We start from the raw sequence: 25499 nt of genomic DNA, 5'->3' as shown, positions 1-25499 counted from the left end.
CACAGTGTGGTATTGACAGGTTAATCATGTAATTTGTTTGGTCTTATAGTTGCACACATTTTTATTTAATTAGGGAATATCTTTTTAATTGACACACTCCCTAACATTGTATAATGTTAGTTTAAAGACATAAAAACATCTGGATCAAGTATAAGCCTAGGACCTTTTTTAAAAAAAAATGTTTTGCTTGCAAAGACCAGTGCTACCCAATGTACTGCAGTGTTCTGGTGTAAAATGTTGGCTCTGGGTTAACATCTTAGACATTTATGGATGCAAAGCATGCACGCAAACAATTACATACAGTAATTTTATATGCCATGCATTTTTAATCAGTAGGAAAACCATTGAGGTGCTCAGCGTCCTTTTAACCCGTTAAGTACTACGATCTCTTTTTGGAAGGCAAGTGGTTTTGGCTTTCACAGCACTGTGACAAAGATTCTACTCATATCCTCCTCCAATAGTTAATTCGCTTCCACTAGATATTGCTCCAAGCTATTTGAAAGCCTTGGTTTAACCTTCCTGTCCAGGGGAGAACAGTTGGTGACAAGTCTGGTTACTCTTGTTGCAACATCAAGCATGCCCTCACATCTGCTCTTTCCTTCTGCTTTCAAAGTTCCTGCAGTTTGGACAAATGTTTGATAGTTGTCATGTCATGTCAAGTATTAATCCTTGCTTGACTAATCAACTGTTGTGCAAATAGCACGCGATGTCTCTGCATGAATAGTGTGATCGACCTGTTTGCATAAAGTACCCGGGTAGGGAATGTTGTCGGATTTTAAGGAGTTTGCTCCATTTTGTGGGGATTGGGATAAATTCTGCTGAGACATGCTATCTTAGCCCATGTGTTGCAAAAAAAACCTCCATAATAATGATCATCTATTATTGGTTAACTGTGGTTTCCTACGAAGGCATATAAAATAGACAAAAGACCATTACGTTTGACAGTTCTTTGTATTCGCATGTATAGTGAAGAGCGGAGGTCATGCTTCTTTTCACAGGGGAATCTTGTTTTCAAGTAACTCCCAATACAGAAATCAAAAGTAGCCTGCATATTTTGGTGAAAAAAAAAAAAAGTTCCTTTATTTCATTTAAAAAGGTCAATACGTAATAGCTTTCTGCATTGCAGTACCCCGTCATATGATGAAACTGAATCAGGTGTATAGTAAATGTTTATGTATTTTCTTTTACTGTGGAAAGACCCTTTGTGATTAATCATTAAGCTGATTTGTTGGAGTTATATAACAGCAAAAGAAGGTTGGGAGGTAAAGCCTATTTAATTTGGTAGATCAGGAGGCCTTGGCAACTGGTATGAAAACTGCCACAGCAGAGTATCAGCAGACTTGAAAAGGCTTCACATGGTTTGAAGGTAGATGTGATGGGTTTAGACCGGATGGTTGACTGAAAGCATTTTCCTCCAAAACTGTTCGATAATGGCCACTTACTGTATGTTTCTTCCAAAGATCAGTTCATTACTGTATCATGACTGCCCCCTTCTGGTACAACAGCAGATATCAAGCTCAGACAAGACACAAACCATGCTGCAGATAAAAGATCAAATACTGTTTTCTACTGGAGTGGATAAAACAGAGTTATAGACCAAGAGAAGTTGTAGTGTGTGCAGATCAGTAAAAAAATAAAATAACGTTTTATCAACACTGCCCAATTAAAAAAAATAAACCACCCGTATTTTAAGACAGTATTTTTACTGTGGTGCCCTTTAGTACTGTGTCCCTGTTTGTTTATTTATTTATTTATTTATTTATTTATTTATTTATTTATTTATTGACAAAAATGTACCATTCGGGCTAAGATGTATAATACACAATAAAACTAATTTCTTCAGGAACTGTGCTAGTAATACAGTGCCTATAATATATTAAAAGGTTTGCATGTGTATTCTAAATTAAGTTATTTTTTCCCAGGTGAAAAGTGTGTTTAACATGACTGCAAAGGAGGGAAGAAAGAGATCAATCAGTGCTCTCGTTGCTGTTGGAAATGGAAACGGTGCTGCAGGTGAGAGAGGAAAGAAATCCTACCGTTTACTTATGTCTCTGAATGGCGTTTGATTAAAAAAAAAAAAAAAGACACATACTGTGAACATGTGCATGTACCTGAATAGCTTTTCAGTGTATGTTGCCCTTCATGGACTGAAGAGTACGTCTGAAATGTAGCAATAACATTGTAAACAGATTCATGTGCCTGTTCATTGTACCGTCGGAACCATTCAAGTAAGCTGGATGTGCCCACATTCCTCCAGATTACAAAATTGAAAAATATTACAATTTTTTAAAATGTCAGTTCAGTCTTACATATTGACTTTGAATTATTGAATTATTATATATATATATATATATATATATATATATATATATATATATATATATATATATATATATATTTTGTGCTAGTAGAATTTCAGTGGAATTACCAAAATACAAAACACTTTAAAGAGCAATATATACTATGTATGATACATATCATGAACCAACTTGCAGCAGTCCAGATTACTTCAATAAATCTTACAGCCTTTTGTACATTTTGTCAAGACGAGCCTTATGTACAGTAGGGCTCTTCATTGTCATTTGTTTTAATTCTGAGATGTGCACAAAATACTGAATGGGTTCTGCAATTTAACAACATCAACAGGTATTTCCACTTAATGCGATAGATAATTTGTGCATATCCCAAGGCAAACAATAGGAAAGTAAATGAGTTGTATTGAAAACATCTAAAACCCTCCTCCACTTTTGAAATTAAGCCTTGCATATTCTCTCTGTGTAATTGTTCGTTTAGCATATCTAATCACAATGTTCTCAACTTCAGTATTACAAGCATAGTTCTGTTGTGTTACAACACGGCTTATTAGCATTTTCTTAAATACAAAATAAATACACAAGTCTCTTGTCTCTCTAGGCTTTGCACTTGGAAAAGCAGCTGATAGAACTACAGCTCTGAGAAAAGTAAGACGTTTTTCAAACATTGGTATTACAAATACATGTCAAGTGGGCATAATGAATGTTTTAGCTTTGATTTTTGTTATGTTAGCCTGCGTGGTTCAGGGGGCGTGGAGCTGGGTGCTTCCAATTCTTCAATCTCCCAATTTTCTAATTTCCTCTTAATTAGCATCTATTTTCTATTTAAGCCCTGATCACCTGCACCTTTTCTGTCTAGTGTTTCGTTTTTGTAGGAAACGCTCAGACGCTGTCGTTTCGTGCTCCACCGCTAAATATCTAAACTTCGTTGCCTCGCTGTGCAGGTCATTTCTCTGCACAGCGTTGCCAAGATATGTTATCAATCATTTTCCTACCTGCTCAGGTGATCCTACTTTTCAGACAGCGTCTCTTTTCGGCTTCAAGAGCTCCAACGTTTGTCTTTCCCGTTCCATCCAGCAACAGCGCCGTTCAAGAGCAGCGTCATTACTTAACCTGTCTGCAACTTTATCAGAAAGACTGGTCCTCTGCTAAACTTTCAAGCTCCTTCGACAAGACATCGACATTCACGTTGTCAGCGATTGCCTTACTTTAAATCTATTAAATCCACCTTTAAGCTTTGGCTGCGGAATCTTTCTTTACTCCTCGCCCGCAATCAGACGTCCCTCCCCCCGCTCCCACAGAGCCAGCACAATTACCGTTCCATCGGAAGATCCTGCCCTGGACCTCCATCAGCTACGTTCAACCTTTTAAAAGACGTATCCTGCCCATTTCAACCAGTGGCGGCTCGTGGTTTGACTGGTCACAACATGTTCCAACGACAGTGCTGCACTGCAACTTTTCCACCCGCGCCTTACAGACCATGGTTACCACGGCAACGCCCTCATTTGAGTGACTGTGGGGAGTGGTTTGTTGCGATGGTGACCAGGCAGCTTCATCAGGCTCTGCGTGCTCTGTGACTCAGTACTGCTGTCTTCCGGCTTCCTGTTGCTGCGCTTTCACAACTGGTGGAGACGAATTCAACGAGCCGAATCATGACCTCTAAGTACTGCGTTTACTTATTTATATACATGACTAACTGTCCTAACATCTCTAGAACATTTATTATTTAAATCTAAGGGAATAAGCAAATGTTGTTCTACATAGACAAGGATGTTAATCGGAATAACTTCATAGATTCTACCCTGCTTCACTCAAGTCAATGGTTTAATTCCAATCATAACCTCTGGATGGCAGTATAATACCACAAGTTCTCTCTCTATATATTAAACGAGTTTGGTATCGCTGCGAAGCTCGGACACTACTGCTTTTCTATTTATTCTCGCAGTTATTCTCGGAGTTCCACTCCTGCCTCATCCTTTGTCTATCTATATCAACTGACATTCTTCAATTTCAACTCTACCTACCACCCCCACCCTTCGAGGACATGCTCATGAAGCCACGCGCTTGTCGGCTTTCTGTGATGCTCCGAATCTACCGTCACATTAACTTCCAGCTTCCCTGCACCAGGCTTCCATCCCAGTGACCTCTTCCTGTTCCCGGATTCGTGCTTCCTCATCTGGCTTCTCTCCTTCAAACCGACAAATTTCACCAAGGCACTTTATTCAACCTTCAAGTTTTCATTTCAGCAACGTGAGCTGCCAGTCAGAAACGGAAACCATGTCCTACAACTATCATCATTTCAGTCAAGTGTCCTCCTACCCTGCGATTAGACAATACACTCAGACTGCTTCCGACCAAATCAATAGATTTTGCAATAGCCTCAGAGCAACGCATTCTTTATCCTCTCAGGTTCTACAGCGGCCTCAGCTATGCATTCTTCATCTCTGGCTTTATCTAAATCACTTTTCACTCAAAGACCAATATCCACCGCATTCAGCAGATCTCTGTGCTCTACAGCAGACCACCACACTACCGATGGCAGTCCACCGTTCACCATTACAGATCACTGCTTCAGCGGATCTCTGCGCTCTGCAGCAGACCACCACACTCTTCCAATGGTAGTCCACCATTCACAATAACAGATCACTGCTTCAGCAGATCTCTCTTTCTGCAGCAGACCACTGCTCATCATTGACCGCGCTTCATCGTTACTTCTTTAGATCTCTGCACCATTCAGCAGATCCCGTCCCCTCTGTTAATTGCTCCTCACTGCAGCAGATCTATGCTCCCTCTTCAGATCTACTCACTATTATAGCATGCAAAGTTGCTTTAGTTTACAGTTTAAATCTGTACCTGCACTACTCCAGAGCTTCCAACGCTTCCGTTTTCCTCCAATATGCAGATCACGGCAGCATTCCACAATCAAGGCTAATGCTAATCCCCATCTAATCAAAATACGAGGTGCTTGACCTTCTCAGCAATCTATTCGGATGTCCTCACATCCTCTCAAATATTACAGCATTAATGCATGGTGAGAGACGTGGTATGAGACTGGAAATCTGTCTTGATTATGAGTTAAGGAGTTCCACTACTAGGAGAATGACTGGAGTTGTGAAACCCAATCTCTGAATAAAATGGAGCACAAAGGGTGCTGAGCTTCCCCAGCAGTCAATTTGCAATGTTCGTTCAGTTCCAGCCGCTACCTCAACCCTCAATTCCAGCTCCCCTTCGGCCTCTACTTTCGGTATCCAAGTTCCGTCAGCTGGTCCCATCTGCTGCCCCCCCCCCTCCAGACTCCCCAGCTTCATCAGCTGCTATTTGACTGAATCCTACTCTCAGTAACATGCTTCAATCTGCTCCGCATTTCATGTCTGCATCCCTCGCCCTTCTTCGAGAGCTTCATATTCGACAGCTTGATCAGTGTGTTCAGCCTTCTGTGCCCAGAATCAGATTCATCCTATTCCTTCAAACAAACCAGATCCTGGCTTTCATCATCCATGGTAGGGATTCTCTCTCTCTTCCCCCCCCCCCCATTTTCTCCATACCAGCAGTTCGCCTGACCCTCCGTGAGATTCTTAAGAGCCTTCCCTTCTGCCTCCCCTTCCCGCCTGTCTACATCAATGAACATTCTCTGTTTGCTCATTCTGCTCTTCGGAAACGCCACTTCACCCCATACAAGGATCTACCTATGGAGATCATCTGCATCTGAGCCCTCTTCTGTCTTCTCAGGAGCTCAGAATCCACAGTTTCTTCTACTTCTAATTTTACTCCATCATTCAGTTGTGTACCTCCACGACGGATCCATTTCAGCGTGGTCACTTCATTCAGCGGTCAAGCAGAGTCCCCTATCTGCCCATTCTTTTCAATGTCAAGGTATTTCTCTGCATCTCAGCCTTCTTCAGTCTCCTCAGAACTCGAAGTTTCTTCTGCTTCTAATTTACTTCATCATTTGGCCGTACCTCCAAGATGGATCAATTTCAGCATGGTTAGTTCATTCAGCTGTCAAGTAGAATCCACTATCTTCCCTTCTTTTCAACATCAAGGTATCTCCCCAGCAAGAAACCTTAACCCCCCCGCCCCCTAGACCCTCGGTTCATCGATTCCTCTCACTCCTATCATCTCTCATCGCTGGTTCTCAACCCACCTCTCCACCCTCCAGAACAAGCCTCCTTCCTCTACCCCCCTAAGGACCCTCAGTTAATTGATTCCTCTCGCTCCTATCATCTCTCATCACTGGTTCTCAACCCACCTCTCCACCCTCCAGAGCAAGCCTCCTTCCTCTACCCCCCCCCCCCCCAAGGACCCTCAGTTAATTGATTCCTCTCGCTCCTATCATCTCTCATCACTGGTTCTCAACCCATCTCTCCACCCTCCAGAGCAAGCCTCCCTCCTCTACTCTACCCCACTCCTCGGATCACTCGTCACTGGATCTCAACCTACCTCGCCTCCAGAGCACGCCTCCCCTACCCCACCCCCCAAATCATTCTGTAGGCACAGCCCCCTCTACTGCAAGGGCCAACATCAATCACAGTCAGATCATGAGTGTGGGGAGTTGGCCCTCTTCTGCAGTGGATTCTTTCATTCATTCATTCTCCTCTCATAAAGTTGCAGCCCATTTTAAAATCGCTAGCATGCCCGGAGTGGGGGCTACCTGTCTGCCGGAGCCACCAGAGGTTTTCCCCTAATCGGCCTCAAGGGGTTTTTTCCTCTCCACTGAGCGGCAGGTATACACATAGTCGCATCCTACTAACAAATTACTAATCTCCCTCTGTTTGTCCTGTTGGTCCTTCTGGTCTTTTGTTTATGTTATGCGTAGGCATGTACTGTCTCTTGTTTGTCGCACGGTGTGGGAGTTTTCGTGAGGTGCCGGGGGTCCATCCTTTGGGGGGCAAGTGAGTCTCACTTCCCCGACCTCAGGGCTAGGCATCCGCCTCCCTTACCTTCAGGGGGGTTCTCACCATGTGAGTCAGAGCGGACCCCCGGCCAAACTCTGTCCTGTCGCAGCTCCTGCGCTCATCTTGCCTTACTCGAGGCTCTGTTCTATTCTGCCTCTCTTTCAGGACGTGGTCACTCGTGCTGAGTCCTATACTAACCTCAATGCTTTGTCCTTATTTCAGGTCCCAGGCAGCGTGACGTCTCGGCCTATCAGGGGTTTTACGAGCGCCTCTTACAGAAGTCTCAGATGCTGGGTACCTCTCCAATCTCCTCTCGAGGGGCGGCTTTTCGAGTCATAACCCTCATTAGTGTTTTCAGTTGCTGGGTCCTCTGCCCCTGGGATGTGTCGGCATCGTCGCCCTCAGTCAGCGACCTCTTTTCTATCCTGTCCTCGATTGCTGGGTCCTTCGCCCCTGAGATGTGTCGGCATCGTCGCCCTCAGTCAGCGATCATCTTGTCTATCCCATTTCGGTTGCTGGGTCCTCTACCCCTGGGATGTGTCGGCATCGTCGCCCTCAGTCAGCGATCATCTTGTCTATCTCATTTCGGTTGCTGGGTCCTCTACCCCTGGGATGTGTCGGCATCGTCGCCCTCAGTCAGTGACCACCTTCTGTCCTACTAACAGCTCCTTGCTGCTTCTTCTGCCTTACTCTTCAACCCAGCTCACGCCCCGTGAAATGTTAGCTTGCGTGGTTCAGGGGGCGTGGAGCTGGGTGCTTCCAATTCTTCAATCTCCCAATTTTCTAATTTCCTCTTAATTAGCATCTATTTTCTATTTAAGCCCTGATCACCTGCACCTTTTCTGTCTAGTGTTTCGTTTTCCTCCTCCTCCCCTCCTCCTCCTTCTTACATGCCTTCGCATCGGTCGTCTCTGGGGGGCAAGTGAGTCTCACTTCCCCGACCTCAGGGCTAGGCATCCGCCTCCCTTACCTTCAGGGGGGTTCTCACCATGTGAGTCAGAGCGGACCCCCGGCCAAACTCTGTCCTGTCGCAGCTCCTGCGCTCATCTTGCCTTACTCGAGGCTCTGTTCTATTCTGCCTCTCTTTCAGGACGTGGTCACTCGTGCTGAGTCCTATACTAACCTCAATGCTTTGTCCTTATTTCAGGTCCCAGGCAGCGTGACGTCTCGGCCTATCAGGGGTTTTACGAGCGCCTCTTACAGAAGTCTCAGATGCTGGGTACCTCTCCAATCTCCTCTCGAGGGGCGGCTTTTCGAGTCATAACCCTCATTAGTGTTTTCGGTTGCTGGGTCCTCTGCCCCTGGGATGTGTCGGCATCGTCGCCCTCAGTCAGCGACCTCTTTTCTATCCTGTCCTCGATTGCTGGGTCCTTCGCCCCTGAGATGTGTCGGCATCGTCGCCCTCAGTCAGCGATCATCTTGTCTATCCCATTTCGGTTGCTGGGTCCTCTACCCCTGGGATGTGTCGGCATCGTCGCCCTCAGTCAGCGATCATCTTGTCTATCTCATTTCGGTTGCTGGGTCCTCTACCCCTGGGATGTGTCGGCATCGTCGCCCTCAGTCAGTGACCACCTTCTGTCCTACTAACAGCTCCTTGCTGCTTCTTCTGCCTTACTCTTCAACCCAGCTCACGCCCCGTGAATTAACTAGTGATGCATTGTTTTATTGTTTTCTAGGCGAAGAACAGAGCTATTCATTATCTGTACTACATAGAGAGGTACCAGAACCATACTAGTAAGTAAAGCAATTAAAGTACATCCTTTGAGAGACCTCTTCTAGTTGCATAGGTTTTAGAAACACTAATACCAATGCTTTCCCTGGGGCCACGTGTGTTTACAGTATGAGAAGTTTGTGTAGATGCCGTATTGAACTCTTTCAACACAGCAGACCTGTATACAGTTCTAGGGCAGATTAACTGCAGACTGTTATTGCAGTATTACTCTAGCAAAGATATCTCCACTCAAAACAGCAGACCATTAAATGTATCTAATATTATAATATGTATATCTATGCCCATTTTAGATTTGTTTTTCAACGTAAACTCCAGTTGATTTAGTTTTTCTCTAAAGTTGCCTTACTGTATAGCTTGTTAAACATAACTTGAACCAAGAGATCCGCAGAACTCTGGGGTAGTGCATTCAAACTGACTAATAGGTGATGCTTGACCTGAGCACGATCTCACTTGTTTACCTGGAGTGTCTTTGGGACGAGGTTGTTTTTATAACCTTGTTTTCATATATTTTGTTTTTAAATAGTTTATCATGATATTAATTCCAAATTCAAGAGAACAACCATCAGGATGAAGAAGCAAAACAGAGGTATTACATTTTTTTTTTTTTTAATGCTGTATTTATTACTCTATTTATAATTTTGCGCACTGGAAGTGAACAAGAATAATGTATTTTTTAATAAGAAGAGAAAAACACATTGACCACTCAAGCATCCAATACTTCGGGAGAATATGGTTTTAAAACAAGCAGTTTTTCTGTCTAAGTTTACACTAGCCTATATCCTTATTAGTTTCATGAGGGATGTCAGTGCTTAATGCGAAGTGCATAAACAAGATTAGATACTGTGAGGTAGATGTAAGGATACGCGCAAAGTGATTTGCGGGTGCAATACCCCCATAATGCTGCTGTGAATCGCATTTAGCTGCTGTAAAGTCTGATTTTACCGGCCGCAGAAAATGCGGCATATGTAAAGAATGGTGTTCACCTGGCGTTCTACACTCGCTATCAAATTAGCACTTTGCCATCATTAATCCATTACAATTATATTGAAATATATTCAAATGAAGAAAAGAACATGGAATTGGGTGGGATCTGGGTGGGATCTGGATACTAAGTGGGCGCAAACAATGTATAATGTGATGTAAGGATTTTGTCTTGCACTTAGGCAATTGCTGACCCTCCAAAAACTTTACACCTCTTCTTACAAGGTGCAAACCATTGTAAAAGTGAGTAACTAAAAGCTGTATAAAAGCACAAACCTGCAGAGACCTATCATTGGCTTCAGGATGGCTGGTGTGGTACACTTCCTGATGCGGCGACACTTGGCTTTTGTTGAGGAGAGGCAGGAACATGTTCGGAGGAGAAGGGCAAGACAAAAAAGACCCAGCATATTCAATACCAGGGTCACTTTGTTTGGGATGTCGGAGGATGCGGTGCTAAAGCGTTATCTCTCACTCCGCAGGCCATCCTTGACCTACCGTATTCCTTCGAATTTAAGACACCCTCGAATTTACCACCCGCAATTTGAGGAAAAATAAAACATCTTATAAATCTGCATTTACAAAGATACAACCACAGTTACGCTGTTGTATCGTACAAACTGACATGAAACAGTGTTGTTGTATATTAACCAGAGAGTTTATTGTGCTGCGCACTGTATAATACTTAAGATGGCTTCTCTGTCGTACACACACCACCACTCACTCAGGGCATCACACATCCTGGCAACAGCAAGCACGACACAACACTCCACAGCATCAGGCAACAGCAGTGAACTGTGGTATTGCTGGGTGTGTCGAAAAATACAGGGGTTTGATCAGCGTTTCCGATCTGTCCAAGCTGGTACTGTTTGTTAGAAATGCTGAAATTGTAAACGTTTCTCTTGGAATTCCTCAGGAAGCTTGGTTTCTCTTTTCTCAACAGTAAGTCACGTTGCTGCTTGTGTATTCAGGCAGACGCCTTTGTTGTTTTTTTCGGCAGTCAATCACATAACTGTTTGTGTATTTGGGTAGTCACGTCTTTTGTTGGCGATTTTTAATACATGCATCACTAGACAGTACTCGAATTTAAGACGCAGGCTATTTTTGAGAACCAAAAAATGGTTAAAAAAACGTGTCTTAAATTTGAAGGACTATGGTAACAGCTGAATTGAGGGATGAGCTAGACCCCATTATCAATCTAGGGACAGCTATCTCTGCAAGTATGGCCGATTAAATAATTGCAGATCATTATTTGTGTCTGAGTAATTTGCATTGCTCTTAAGCTTACATAGGGCGCAATGCAAAATAATTGCCTGGCCGCAATGGAATTTGGATTTTGCATCTGCAATTATTTGCAGTGCGCCTGTACTTACCTCTACCCCTCTAATCTCTCTCTTATTTCCTCTCCAAGGATGCTCATATTACAGAAGTGACACTTGCAAAACAGCAAAAAAACACATGTGGTATAAAGAATTCAGACAGCATGTGTTTAGATTACTTGCACCTTTATTGTGTGTTTTTGATTTTCTTTTTGTACTAGTCTCAAGAATATGCTTATATTAAAAAAGCATGAGGGTTAACATAGCATAACATTTTACTTATATTATGTTACAGACCTTTAGAAATGTAGTCTTTTTATTAAAATATTATAGAAACATAGTCTGTAATAGTATTGAATATATGTTTAGTATTTATTACTGTGGAAAAGACTAACTGGTGATTTTTTTTAGCAAATCTAGTTGTACTGAAAAGTAAAACTTAATGATGCTTGAAGTTGTTTTTATTAAAGCAATAGTGTAGTTAGATGACCTCGACTGGAGATTTTTCTCATTTATTTCCTTTAAAACAACATTTAAAACCTAGATTGACCTTCTATCTGTAATGATTCGCCGGGTACCCTTCCACTGAGAAAAGTTTTAGAAAATAGTGCCGAAGATTTTCTAAAGGATCACATACATAATTTAAAGAAAAACTAAAATAAATGTATTAAACAAATACGTTTTTACTTGTCAGAGTTGCTTCTAGTTTATCTGGACAGAGCAGTATTACTGAATCATCCGTGTCTCAGTTTGTTGTTGCTGAAAGATGCTGAGCTCCAGTCGAGCTGACAGGCTGTGATTGGCTGATTTGGCAGTTGCAGGTACAGGACTGGTTGCTTTTGTTGTTGCAAAGTATTAATTAATTGAGCTTTCATTATGGCAAGTCAAAATGAAAAAGCTGGCATTTGTGCAGATTGATTTTAAGTGTTATTAAAGCCCGCTAGATCTGGAAGCTGATTGGCTGATGGTACTGAATCATTTTTTAATAGGCCTTATAGAATTCATAGAATGGTGGATTATTTAAAAAAAGGTTTACCAGTAAAAGATTTGTGTCATTTGCATTGTCACCTGTAAATTGTCTTTAAACATTAGGATTCTTAAGGAGAGAAAATAGAAAACACAGTTTTTTTTTATTCTTTTTTTTTTCGGAGAACTTCTAAATGTAATCATTGTACCATAATTATCATGTTACGTTTAATCAAATTTGGCTACACAGGTCAGCAGTTATGAGTATTTGTATATACACAAAGTATGCTTGTCTGGGAGACGGAAACAGCCAAACTAATCTGTATCACTGACAATGTCCAAGAGACCACCAGCTGCAGCTGTATTCAGTCTAGGATTCCCATCACTGAGCGTGAACTACACTACAGTAAAGAAAGGAATTAAGTCACTGCAGAGAATCAGCAGCCCAGCTGGACAATAAAACTTACGGGGCGAGGGTGGGTGATCTACAAAAAAGATCTGGGGGAAAAAGCATGGGTTAAATGCGTTCCCCTGAGCTTGGTAAGGCTTTCTGAGCAGGATAAATTGCTGGTAAAAGACTTTGAAAAATGACAACAGGTTGGCCTTTGCAAAAGATTTTGGGATCAAGCTCTCTGAATGGTGATGGAATTCAGCTGCATATAAATAATTCAGGCTGTCTAAAAACAGCATCCAGCTTGATGAAAGCAGTGACTTACTAAGCTGCTTGCAGCAAGATTTCACGGTATGGGAGAAGGTCTTGGAGGGTCTTGAAGGTTTTTTAAATGTTGTATATATATATATGAAATGTTGCCTCTGCATCTGTGTTCCCTAGGACCCTGTTGTAAAGTAGAGGATCCTGTTGATAAAGCTTGTAGTGCTACTTTGATGTTGGAGTCTGGATCGATGTGTACAGCTTTATTTAAAAAATGGAAGGGGGTAATATGCTGTTAGCAAATGTAGAGAAAAAAAGTTATGGAATCCTGTCAATTTTGTACTGTTACATAAAAACAACATTGCTCTTTTTCACAATAAACAGTAGAAATGTTGGATTGTTTGCCTTATATAATTTGTAAGAAATTAAAAAGGTTCAATTGGTCTGCCTCGGTACTGCTGGTGCTCCTGTTGAAAACTGACAGCTTGAGTCACCACTGTGTTTGTTTGAGAAAAAAATAAATAAAATCAATCCCTGTCCTACAGGAATAAATAAATAAATAATTCAACCCCTTTGGTGGATTGTTTTATGGGGCTGAACAGTCAATTCTTTAACTTTTGTCATATTTAAAAAAATATATATATATATATATATATGAATAAATAACTTAACATTTTTTATACTGTAGTTTGAATTTGATTGACATGTGATTGTGTAATTAGTGATGTCTAAATCTTTTGTTTCCTGTTGGTCCTCTCATAAACTAAACAAAATCTAGTGAACCAGTATTGTGTACACGTACTGCATATTGACAGCAATACAAAAGGAAACTTGATTCACTAGATGCTGTTGGTTTTTTAACCTGAACAGACACTTAAGCTCACCTTGCACTCATAAGGTGGGACCAGCCCCCTAATTGCTTTAATACCAAAACATACAGTTAAGTTTTACATTTTAAGTGAGACCAGTGTTTTGTCAACAGAAAAGAAATGTAGTTTAAATCAAAAGTCCTCAGAATCACTTTAGTTTAAAAACGATTAGCAAACACCTGCCTCGTGTTATCACAGTCACAGTAACTGCAGGCTTTTTGCAGCTGTACTGAATTCACCAAGTTGATCATCTTTCTACCTGCATAAAATTTGCACTGTTCGTAAAAGTACAGCAGGTCAAACGCATATTAACTTGTGACTGTGTTATTGTGATTTTATGTTTACAATTATGACATCACACAATTATTACAATTTTTGTTTTTGACCATTTCTCCAGGATATGGACTGCATTGTCACAGAGCTGTCATTACTATGTGCAAACTAATTGGCATTGAAGACATGTATGCTAAGGTTTCTGGATCAACAAATCTGCTCAACATTACAAGAGCCTTATTCCAGGGATTGGCAAAACAGGTAATGATTCTTTTGGGTACTGAGAATATGTATATCTTTTTAATGTTGTTAGAATTGATTTAGCTTGAATATCACATATTCTAGGTAACACATTACATATATAGTATGAAGAGAAATAAAAACTTGGGTACCTAGGGCTAGATTCTCTCTTTAATCTAAATTGCTATTAGTCTATTATTTTTGGAATGTAAAAGTTACCAAACCTGAAAATCTTTGACAGACATTTGACATTTTGATTCCCGTGGCTGAGGTGATTCGTAAAAGCTCATTCAGCAGTTTATTCACATTTTAATATGTGTGTAAATGTGCAGCCCCTAGGATCTACCCAGTTCAATACATCACAAGTTATACAAGGGTGTTGACAAGTTGTTTGTTTTCTTTGTTTTTCAAATAACAATTTCCTGCTGTTTTCTGGTGTAGCCAAAATCCCCAAACGCAGAAATGAGGGTTTTAATTAACTTTGCTGCATTAAGCTTGTTCCACTTGCATAATGATATACAGAGAGTGAATCAGTGATGTATATGGATTGCAGTTAGTTACTGAAAATGTTGTTCATTTAGATCGTACTTCAGGAGAAAATCTTTCACTTTTTTATAATGCAGGGTTTTTATCTTTGCGGGGATCAGATGGTCTCCCCATCCATTTTATAATATATCCAAATAAAGTACAGCAATACATAGACTTCATGTAATTAAAAGAGGGGATGACAGTAGCAGCATTTCCACTGTTGTGTTCTCTCTTGTCATGCATTAAGGCAGGACTGAGATTTACCCACTGTTACTGTTTGGAGTATAGTCATTTGTACTTGGTTTACTTGAATGTATTTATCTCTATTGCTGTATTAGAATAGATGTCATGCCCAATTAAACTAAACAGTTACAATGGGGTGTGTTCAATTGGTCTAAATAGTGACAGGGTATCTTAATACTGACACCACTGAAATAATTCAGAAAAGGCTGTTTTATGACAACTAGTGCAAGGGAGTTTCTTCTGAGTGATTCTTACAAAAATCACTTAATGTAATAAAAATACAGTGATGTCCATGATGGAGCCGGGTTAAGAGTTTTATTGTGGCTGTATTAAGATCCAGTGATGTACAGATAAAGTAGACCCCATGGACTCTTGGTAAAACCATTCTTGAACCATGCATAGTGAAAGGATGTTTTTGATATAGGAATGAAGTGGGGGAAAAAATGGTAGTGCTGTAATATCATTAAAACCGAGTAGTAAAAAAAAAAAAAGGAACAATTCATTTCTATAACCACAGATTGGGGATGGCATGCAAAAACCCAAACAAAAACAAAAAAAGCTTTGTTTCTCCCTCTGTAGGAAACCCACCAGAACCTAGCGGAGAATAAACAGCTGCATGTGGTGGAGTTTCAGAATGTGTGCGGGCCGCTGCCAATCATCGTCGCCTCCCCTCACAGAGGAGCCAGGGAGCATCCCGAGCCAGAGGACGAGATCCCAGACACAAAGCTGGACTGGGACGATGTGAAGGCAGCTCAAGGAATGAAGCGCTCCATCTGGGCCAGTGTGAAAAGAACCATCTGGTGATCTGCTACAGAACCAACTGGTGGTCCAAATACAAGTGAAGCACAGCTATCCTTGCAGTGGAGATGCAGAGAATGATTACTTTCCTTTGCTGGACATATACAGTAGACATCCAATGGTCAACAGGCGAGGAGTTTGCCTACAAAGTTGTGTAATATGTCATGTGCAAAAAATATTTTAAGTCCAGCAGTAGAGGAAGCTGATTTATAAATATGTTCCTATTGGTGAGTTTTTGATTCACAATCCACTGTAAATAAATGGACATCGTTTTAAGTTGGTGGTTTGTTTTTTTACAGACTTTCAGGCCTATTATATTGCTACTTGTACTGCTCTGCCTGTACAACATAACACCAAGAATCTGAAATCTGTATGAATAAATAACACCAAGAATCTGAAATCTGTATGAATAAATAACACCAAGAATCTGAAATCTGTATGAATAAATAACACCAAGAATCTGAAATCTGTATGAATAAATAATGCTTATAGCTAGATTTATTTATGATCATGCAGAAAATAATAATCGTATGCTACAATGATGAAGCACTGTCTTAGTTGTCTTTTTATTGATTTATTTTATTTCCTGCCAGTATTGTTAGAAATCTTTCTTGCTACCCCTGCTGCTCCTCACAAGTACAGTAGCACCAATGGAGAACAACTGTGTGGTGTATTTGTTCTTCATTTACTTGAAGAAATTGGTTGCTGCAATGGTGACTTACAAAATCCAATGTGGTTGCCATTTGAGGAACCACTGCATACACATCAGGGCTGCTACGATTAAATCTAAAATCGATTTTTCAACCGATTCCATTCCTCATTATATACATCGGATAATTGATTTAAATAGTTACAATTTTGTAATGCGCATAGTTAATAACATTATTTAAGTTTATCAACAAAACTGTACCGAAAGCCTTGCTATTTACAGTATTGTCCAAAGACAAGCAGTGGGCGTGCTCTTCTTTTCCTGCTTGTGTTAGCTAGCATCTGATTTGCGGGTCCCATCCTGACTACCAGCGAATCCGTTCTGAAAATGCTTTGTAAGCATGCGCCCTCTGTGTATTCAATTTAAACAAAAAGTGCGTCGCCTTGGATCCAGAGCAGGACGACAGGCTTGTATTCCTGGTAAACAACATGTAAATAAATTGTGCACATTGAAGAAAACTGACTGTATATAGTTTTCGCTGCTTTGGAGTTTCAAAATGAACTGTTAAACCTGGGAATAATACTGTTCTTAATGTTTTTCGACAATGTATTTTTCAAACTGGACTGCGTGCTCCGTCTGCGTTTCCTGATTGATGACCACATCTAGTTTATTTAAGTACAGTACAAGGTCGCATATCCAACCCCATGTGGACTGGGCTGTAGGTGGATATGTGAAAAAGTCAGATTTGTGAACATCTGTAGAAAATGACATTTACACATGCATAAATAGGTTAGTGAACAAAAACAACACTCAAACTACTTTAAACACAGGGAAATTATTTGCTTTAAAAGTAAGCAAACGTAAACGATATTAATTGGGCTACAATATGCGGTTTACTATAAGCCATCTCCATGCAAAGCTTTTTAAAAAAAAAAAAAAAAAAATAGGTAAATGTACAGTAACCTGCAACTGATAGCTTCTTTCTTAACTCTAGAAGTCCCTGCCTCCCTGGTTCTGCTTTCATAATATCTCATGTCATGGTACTTTGCGCTCTTACTTGATATTGCCAACAGCCAATAAGAATCTCGGTTTAAATATTGCTTCGGCTATTTTAAACAAACGTCCGTTAAGCATTGCGTTTATGAAGCTTGCTTTGTTTAATTCAAATGTATTTAAAAGTTGCCAATATCTGCAACCGTGCGCTCCATCATATAAACACATTGCACAAAAAAAAGTAAAACAAAGCTTTCTCAACTGGTGTATTGAAACGTCACTTCTACACACAGCTGACTGACACACGCACACAGCCCGTCTCTTAAAAGGGAACGCACCAAAAGGATGATTGCTATAACGCTTTCTTTCTGTTTCCATCGTGGACACTGCACTTGCTGCCAATGCCATTACTCTCGTAGCCTCATTTTAATATTTATTCATTTATTTATTTAGCGAGGCGGTTAATTGATCAGGGTGGTTATGTGACGGTCGGATATGCGACATTCCACTGTACAATCAGTGCCACGCACAGCTGATAAAACTGCATTTGAGGAGATTTTTGGAATCCGGTCCGAACCGGTTCCCAAACTATTTAGAAAACATATCTGTATGCCAGTGTAGGGCAGAAGGGGTGTGGGGCGTCTTATATACATATAAACAAGCACTAGTCCTACAGTTCTAAATCAGCATAAAAACCATTAGAAAGACAACAATCGCAGAGCAAAAAATAAGTCAAACTAAACTCATCACAGCAATGATCAGTCAGTATTCCAAAACAAGGACAACAAATCGCAAATGTCTAGTCTAGCTAAGTGCCTGTTTTTTCAGGGCTTTTTCTAAGTATGACTGTGTCAATTATAGTTATCAAATGTATTTTTGACAGAAATTAAAAGTCTTTGATATTTTTAATAATCAGTTGTATTAAAAACAACAGTTCTCACTGGAACCGGCTCCTTGATATTTGAATCCGGTTCGACGGTTCCAAAGCAGGAACTGGGTTCGGTTTCAAAGGAACCGGTTCACACATCTCTAGATGAAACATTTTTATGCCGGTACTCATACAGTACCACACGTAAAGCTATATTAGAGTTAATTACCCCTCACATTCCAGTGTTGTGCACAAGCTTTTATTTTAAAGCAATGGTATATTATGGTATAATTAAATTCATTTTGTATGGCCAATTAATCGATTGCTTTTACAAAGCCCTAAAATGGATACAGTGTATTTATGGAGTGAAAGAGTTTCCAATGACACAAGTGCAGGCTTGCCATTTGTATTCCACAGCTGCACTGGTATGAGTCATCAAAGAGTGATGGAGATGAGGACTGGGATCAGTAATTGGTACCAACATTAAAATAAGGTTGCATTTTGCTCTGGAGAAATGTAGCATAACATATTATGCTTGAAATGTTTTTTTTTTTTTGCTGACTGAATATGGATAAAAAAAAGCTTACCTCCTATATATGGGGGACATTGCTCACGGCTGCTGTGGACTTTGCCATTAGAGACCTACAAATATCCCCTGGAAAACGGATTAATACTGTAATAATGCTGCTTATTTTGCCAAGGTATTCTGAAGCAGTCAGCAGAACTAAATGATAAATTATATATTTCATGACTTGCAGCAAGATTTAAAAATAGTAAGTATAATTTGGTGGCAGTTTTTTTTTTTTTAAATGCATGTGGTTTGGTAACATATATATGTTCACGTTATATTAAACTCCTCTTAAATTCAAAATCTGAATCATCTGAAAATATTGAATTAAAAAAAAGCTGCATTCAAAATGCTTTGGAGCAAGGCTCTTTTTAGAGTCATCACAGTGTAAAACTAGTGACACAAGGTTTCAAGTAAGTCACTTCTTTCAAAAACTCAGTAAGGATTCCTAATTCATATACAGGTGGTTAAATTGCATCATATAATAATATATTTTCTATAGAACTTTACAAGTACTATAGAGTTCATGGAATTAATACTCCAAAATACTATATAAGCCTATTTAAGAGTACAGTATACTGTTTGCATCTTAGAGTATATGTATTGTACATTGTGAGCACTCAATATGGCACCTCCATAACACTTTGCTGAAGCATTTTAAACATCCCTGTAAAAGAATATCTTATCTAGCACAAGCTGCTTTATAATTCTTGATCATATTTCATAAAAAAATAACTATTTTGAAACAACATATGTTGTAACCTTTGGTCATAGGTCAGAAATTATTTAAGATTGTTATATACTTTTAAAAAAATACCTATGGCAATATGTTTCCCCTGACTTAAATATTTGGTATTATTTAACTTTTATATGTGAAATTGGTAAAACACAATGCTCTCTGAAATATCGCTTTCAAATTCAAATATGTGATTCACTTGATCTAGTTTGATGGGAAAATCATCCAGTCAAGGACATTCAATCTAAATGATTCAATGAAAAAGACTACTGACCGTGGGTTATGTATTTTTATTACAGTCAATTTTAAAAAGTTTAGAAAATGAAGACAATTCTTCCCTGAAGAGAAAGCCTGGAAAATACAGCAAATTGAAGTCTTCTTCTGAGTAGTTCTAAACAGGCCCAATCGCTCATGAGAAGCTTGAGATGAGATCCGACTCCCAGGTGAGTCAAAGTACAGTCTGAGTCTCATCTTTACAAACCACTTTGTATTAGTTGTATAAGAAAAAAAAAAAAAAGAAGTATGGAAACTCCTTGGGATCATGTGACTTCAGTGCTCTGATGACAAACCATTTGAGATAATGACTTTATATCCAGTGCCCAGTTGTATTCCGTACTTCTTTAGTTCATGATGGATTGTGGGTATACTATTAAACAAGATTTTTTTTTTTTTTTTTTTTACAGACCACTCAGTCTGATGCCATTCCACTTACATGCCCCTGGGGATACTTTAGTTTTGTTCACAAAAACCTCTTTCTGTTTATATAATATTTTTTATAATGATTTTGTTGTGCTTAATAGCAGAGCTTTACAACATAACTGATATTTAGTGTAAGATTAATATTGCGGTTTTAGACATTTCATCAGTGACTTCTTATGATTTTACTTTAATAATGCCTTACAAAGAAAATGTTGTAATTACAGCTGTCTGTATATGTGCAGTCAGCAGAAATTAGGTTAACTCAGTGTATGATTAGTCATCATGCTTTTCTCTTGTACTAGGTTCTGTACTCCATTTTGTTAGAAAGTTATGTAACAGAACTTGAAATGGGAAAAGTTATTCAAATAATAAACTGAAACTAATTGACATTAACAAGAATTTTTGCGAAATTTTTAGCATTGGGGCATGGTTTACTTTTCTAGTGAGGCTGCTATAATAAGAAAGTAAGCAGCCAGGAGAAATAGTGAATATGAAGCTTAATCTACAAATGTACGTATCCCACGCCCAGATCCAGGCATATTAGGATCACACCCCCTCATATCTGTTGGTCGGTCCACTCTGACGCAATGATGGTGTGGCATACAGATGCCTGAAGGTGTTTTGCAGGATTGGATTGTAGTCCGTTCCTCCATGAGTATCCTGCATCTTCCACCTTGTGGCAGTGTGACCCCACCTTGTGCGTATTGTTTGTTTGTTTATATGTTGCATGTAGTGTGTTAAATGTTAGTGTTGTACCGAGATTCTAATTGAATGATTGATTAGCAATCGAGTCTCGGTACAACTGCATAAAAGACGCACATTGTCACTCAGTCGGGGTTGGGTGTACAGAGAGGAGGTACGGGGAGATAGAGAGGAGACAGAAGCTAAACATAACAATTGCTATTCATTCAGCACGGTACTTTTTTGTCCGTTTCGTCCCGTTTGTGTTTGTTTACTGTTTTGTTTGGCCCTTGTGCCCGTTTGTTTTGTGTGTGTGTTTTGTTCAACTCTTTTATTTTCATTATTATTTAATAAAGAAACCGAGCGCTTTCGCATCTCGGTTTTAGCCCGCAGCTGCTGTGTGTCTGTGTTTCTGGTCTGTGACGTCACCACACCTCACTACTGCAAGCCATCCTGCCACACACCTCCAATCTCTTATCTAAACTTTTTGTCAAAGACTGTCCTTATCTCAATGTATTTAAGCATGTTACAGTATATGCCAGCTGCTATGAAAAACTACAAATTACTTCAATAGCTTTGGAAACCTGCTACCTTTGACACATTACTATCTATGATTACACTACTGACATCTTGACAGAGTGGTTGCTGTGTGCAGGTGTGGTGACGTCACGGACCAGGGACACAAAACCAAAACAATGAATGGCGGGGCAAAACTGACGCGCAACGGCGCTCAGCACGTTTATTAAATAATAATAAAAAAAAACAAAAGATTTAAACAAACACAAAACACTAAACAAAAATGCACAAGGGTCAAACAAACAAACAAACACTAAACAAGTACTATGCTGGTTGCGAAACCAACATACTCAATTGTTTATTTCTCTTTCCACAGACTTATGTCTCTCCGCTGACACTCTTCCCTGAGCGCAGACAGCTGCAGGCTTTTATATTCTGGCCGAGGGGTTAACTAGCTATTAATTAATTATCGTATTACCCCTCGACCATAGTTTGCACGAGTTTAATAAGGATGCGTGACTGTCAGCTAGTTAAATAATCAGTAGCTGAAAGTCACGCATCCTCACAATGTTTTAAAATCAAATAATGACGACGGCTTTCGTCCGCGTCGCAAACAATAATAATACAAATAATAACAATACAGTGCACATACATATAGGGGCGGGACACTCCGCCACACATCTGAATGCAGCCGATGATGCTGGAGAGCTGTCTATTAGGAACCCAACCAGAATGCATGCCCACTGATTTTTCTAGTGACCTGTACTTTTTAATTTAATCTCAGCACTGGACAACTTTGCAAAAAGACAAGCCTACATATTATAAAGAAATAGTTTCAGTGTCTTACATGGAAATAATTCACACAAAATGCATATAAGGGTATACTCAAGACTAGGACTGATTTGGAGTTTTCCCTATATTGCACTAGCAGTCTGCTGGTTTGAGAGGAGGTACAGTGTTGACATAGTAAAATAGCTATACTGTAGAAGGAATGATACGTGGGGGAGTAAGTGTATCATAAACTGACGTTAATGTAATGTATGCACTAAAACATCACTTCTGGGTATAATCAAACTAAATCACACACACACACACACGCACACGCACACGCACACGCACACGCACACGCACACGCACACGCACACGCACACACACACACACACACACACACACACACACACAAAACACTTCAAATTTCCATACATTTCTGGAGATAGTCTAATAACACCCACAATGCATTCATCTCCCATTGAAAATAATTACTGGTCTAATTTTAATAACCCGCCACAAGTCGATAATGTGTGCTTGCTGTATTGACAATTTGCATTCGTATACCAAGAGGTAAATCTGCATCTTCTCATGCCATTCCTGCATAACCCAATTACATGTGTCTCAGTAAACCCAGCTGCTTGTGATATCCAGAGATGCACATATTCTTAAAAAACAGACCTCCTGGCAGTATGTTTTTGTAAAAATAAATGCAAATGTCACTTCATGTAAAAAATAAAATAAAATAAAAAACAAATGCATGCAAATATATGCTAAATATTGTTGCTGTAGGCTATCTTCCTTCCCAGGCTGCCTAACCACAGACAGTAATTGTATATTTAAAAAAAAAAGAAGCATACATCAGCTTCGTTTCTATCACAATGCAGAAGACCTTTATTACTTTAAAAAATAATAATAATAACTGTAGTGTTGGATTGCTGCCACCTGGTGGTGCTGTAGTTCAAATTTGGGTATTGTGACTTTTTTGCTGTCCTTACAAAAGTACCACAAAATGTTCCTGTCAGAACACTGCACTCTGATTGGTTATCAAATTATAATTAATAAAATAATGAATAATCCTCTCCCAACACCGAAACCCTAAACCTAAGGTCAGTATCCCATATTGCAGCCATTACACATCTAAAGTAGTTCATGTTTGGCAGTGAATAAGCGTTTTTATTACTTTAAAAAAAAGTGACCGGAGGTGACTTTTTTGAGGACTTCCTCGGTTCTACTGACAGGAACATTTCATGGTACCTTTGTAAGCACTGCAACTTTTTGGAGATGATACCTAAAAACCAAATACATTTGCTATATGACAAATATATATCTTCCCAACAGATATGTGGTTATGTTAGACCCCTAATGTTTGCTACAGTACTAAATAAAAACTTCTGAATTTAGATTACCCTGTAAAACAGATGTACAGTACAATAAGCAATCTTCAATTCAAAATTCCCATGATACAGTATAATTTATTGTAATTTACTGTATCTAATTTGTTTGTGTACATTTTTATTTTGCATCGTCTTTGACGACATAAAATGTTGCAACAAAGATAAAAGAGTTTACTTCATTGCAGAGGTGGCATCCCATGCGCACAGACAGGGATGTTGACAGTGTGTGTTTATATGATGTTTTTTATTTGGGGTCCATGGGCCAGGTTCGTTATAGCCGAAGGTTCGTTATAATGAAGGGTGTTATAGTGAGGGTGTACTGTATAAACTTGAGTGTTGTAAAGTTACAAACATTTAAACTAAGAAGTCTTTAGAACATTCTTATGAGAAGGAACACAAATACCTTTTGTAATTAAAAACTATTTTCCCATGCCACTTGCTGGCCTGAAGCTCAACTGCAATAGAATAATACTGATGGGAGTGTCTGTTCAGTCTAAGGACTGTGTATTAGTATGACATGGTTTTCCAGTAAAGCACTTAAACATCAACCTACAGGAAACACTCTCTCTTAGGTTTGGATTCAATCTTGAATACCCTGAAATTCAGGGTAGGTTGGAATTCATGTTTCAGCTTCATGCATATGTCTCTCTCCCACTTTTGAGACCAAAGTTACACCCTTCAGCACATGGCATGACTTAAAGAGTAAGTAACAGGGTTCTGAAAATTATACATCCCCACGTGCCACTACAACTGTTTAAATAATGTACCTGCAATTTTCTTTTCCTTCAACTTTTTACACCTATACCTTTAAAGTCTGTTTCAAAGCTCTTTTCAAAATGGCAGCTCCAGTGCACTGATAGTGTAAGGATTATTGCCCACATTGTCAAACAGGTAACACAGCAATAACGATCCATGATGTGGTATGGAAAAGAAAAGCTAGAGCGCTTATAATGTTTGTCTTTTTTTTTTTTTTTTAAACCCTCTTCATGCAGTGATTTAGAGCAGTGGTTCCCTCCCTGGTCCTGGGGACCCCCTGTGTCTGCTGGTTTTCATTCCAACTGAGCACTCATTTACTTAACTATACCCTTAATTGAACTGATAATTTGCTTAATTAAACCTTTTTTACTTATTTTCAGCTCTTAAAACAGTTGCAGATTTCAAATTAGCTATAATATGTTATAAGTAACTTGAGCTCTGCAACTGTTTAAGAACTGAACACAATTAAAAGGGTCTAATTAAGAAAGTAATTGAGAGCTCAGTTAGAATGACAACCAGCAGACACAGGGGGTCCTCAGGACCAGGGTTGGGAACCACTGATTTAGAAGACAGATCTCAAACCCCAGTGCACTAGAGCAGCCATTCTGAAAATAGCTTTGAATCAACTTTAAAGTTAGAAGTGTAAAATTTTGGTGGGATGTTAACAATGAAAAGAGAAATTACAGGTACGCTATCTAAACAGTTGTAGTAACACATGGGGACGTATAACGCTATATTTTCAGAACCCCGCTACTTACTGTTTGAAAGGGAGTGGTGCAATTTACTTTTAAAGCTAAAATGTAATAAAACCCTGCAGATACAGGCAAAAGACTTATTTTTTCTCCAATATAAAACATTCTATATCAGTGAAAAGATAGATGGAATGTGAGAAAACTAACGTGCATTGTACTTATTGCATTTTAAAATAAATAAATAAATAAAAAATCCTGTAGTAGTTATTCTGGTATGCAGTCTTTAAAATATTCAGAAAATCTACAGTAAGTTTAGCCTAACTTTAGTTGCTTAACTGGTTCGAGAGCTGATTGAGGCTAAAGAGAACCTT

At 39.4% G+C, this 25499-nt stretch overlaps 1 protein-coding gene across 1 annotated transcript in view; it reads left to right on the top strand.

Moving 5' to 3' along the window:
- Positions 1–16351, top strand: part of LOC117403174 (small ribosomal subunit protein uS5m-like) — a 54061-nt gene extending 37710 nt beyond the window's left edge. Inside the window, exons 6-11 of the mRNA XM_034921173.2 lie at positions 1923–2013; positions 2914–2960; positions 8884–8941; positions 9463–9525; positions 14121–14257; positions 15587–16351. Coding sequence (XP_034777064.2) covers positions 1923–2013; positions 2914–2960; positions 8884–8941; positions 9463–9525; positions 14121–14257; positions 15587–15811 — 621 coding nt within the window. The 3' untranslated portion in view covers positions 15812–16351. The remainder of the gene's footprint in view (positions 1–1922; positions 2014–2913; positions 2961–8883; positions 8942–9462; positions 9526–14120; positions 14258–15586) is intronic.
- The last annotated feature ends 9148 nt before the right edge of the window (positions 16352–25499 follow it).

Source organism: Acipenser ruthenus, chromosome 5 (assembly GCF_902713425.1).
Source record: "Acipenser ruthenus chromosome 5, fAciRut3.2 maternal haplotype, whole genome shotgun sequence".
In the NCBI taxonomy this organism is placed as follows: domain Eukaryota; kingdom Metazoa; phylum Chordata; class Actinopteri; order Acipenseriformes; family Acipenseridae; genus Acipenser; species Acipenser ruthenus.
This window is presented reverse-complemented; position numbering and strand designations above follow the sequence as displayed.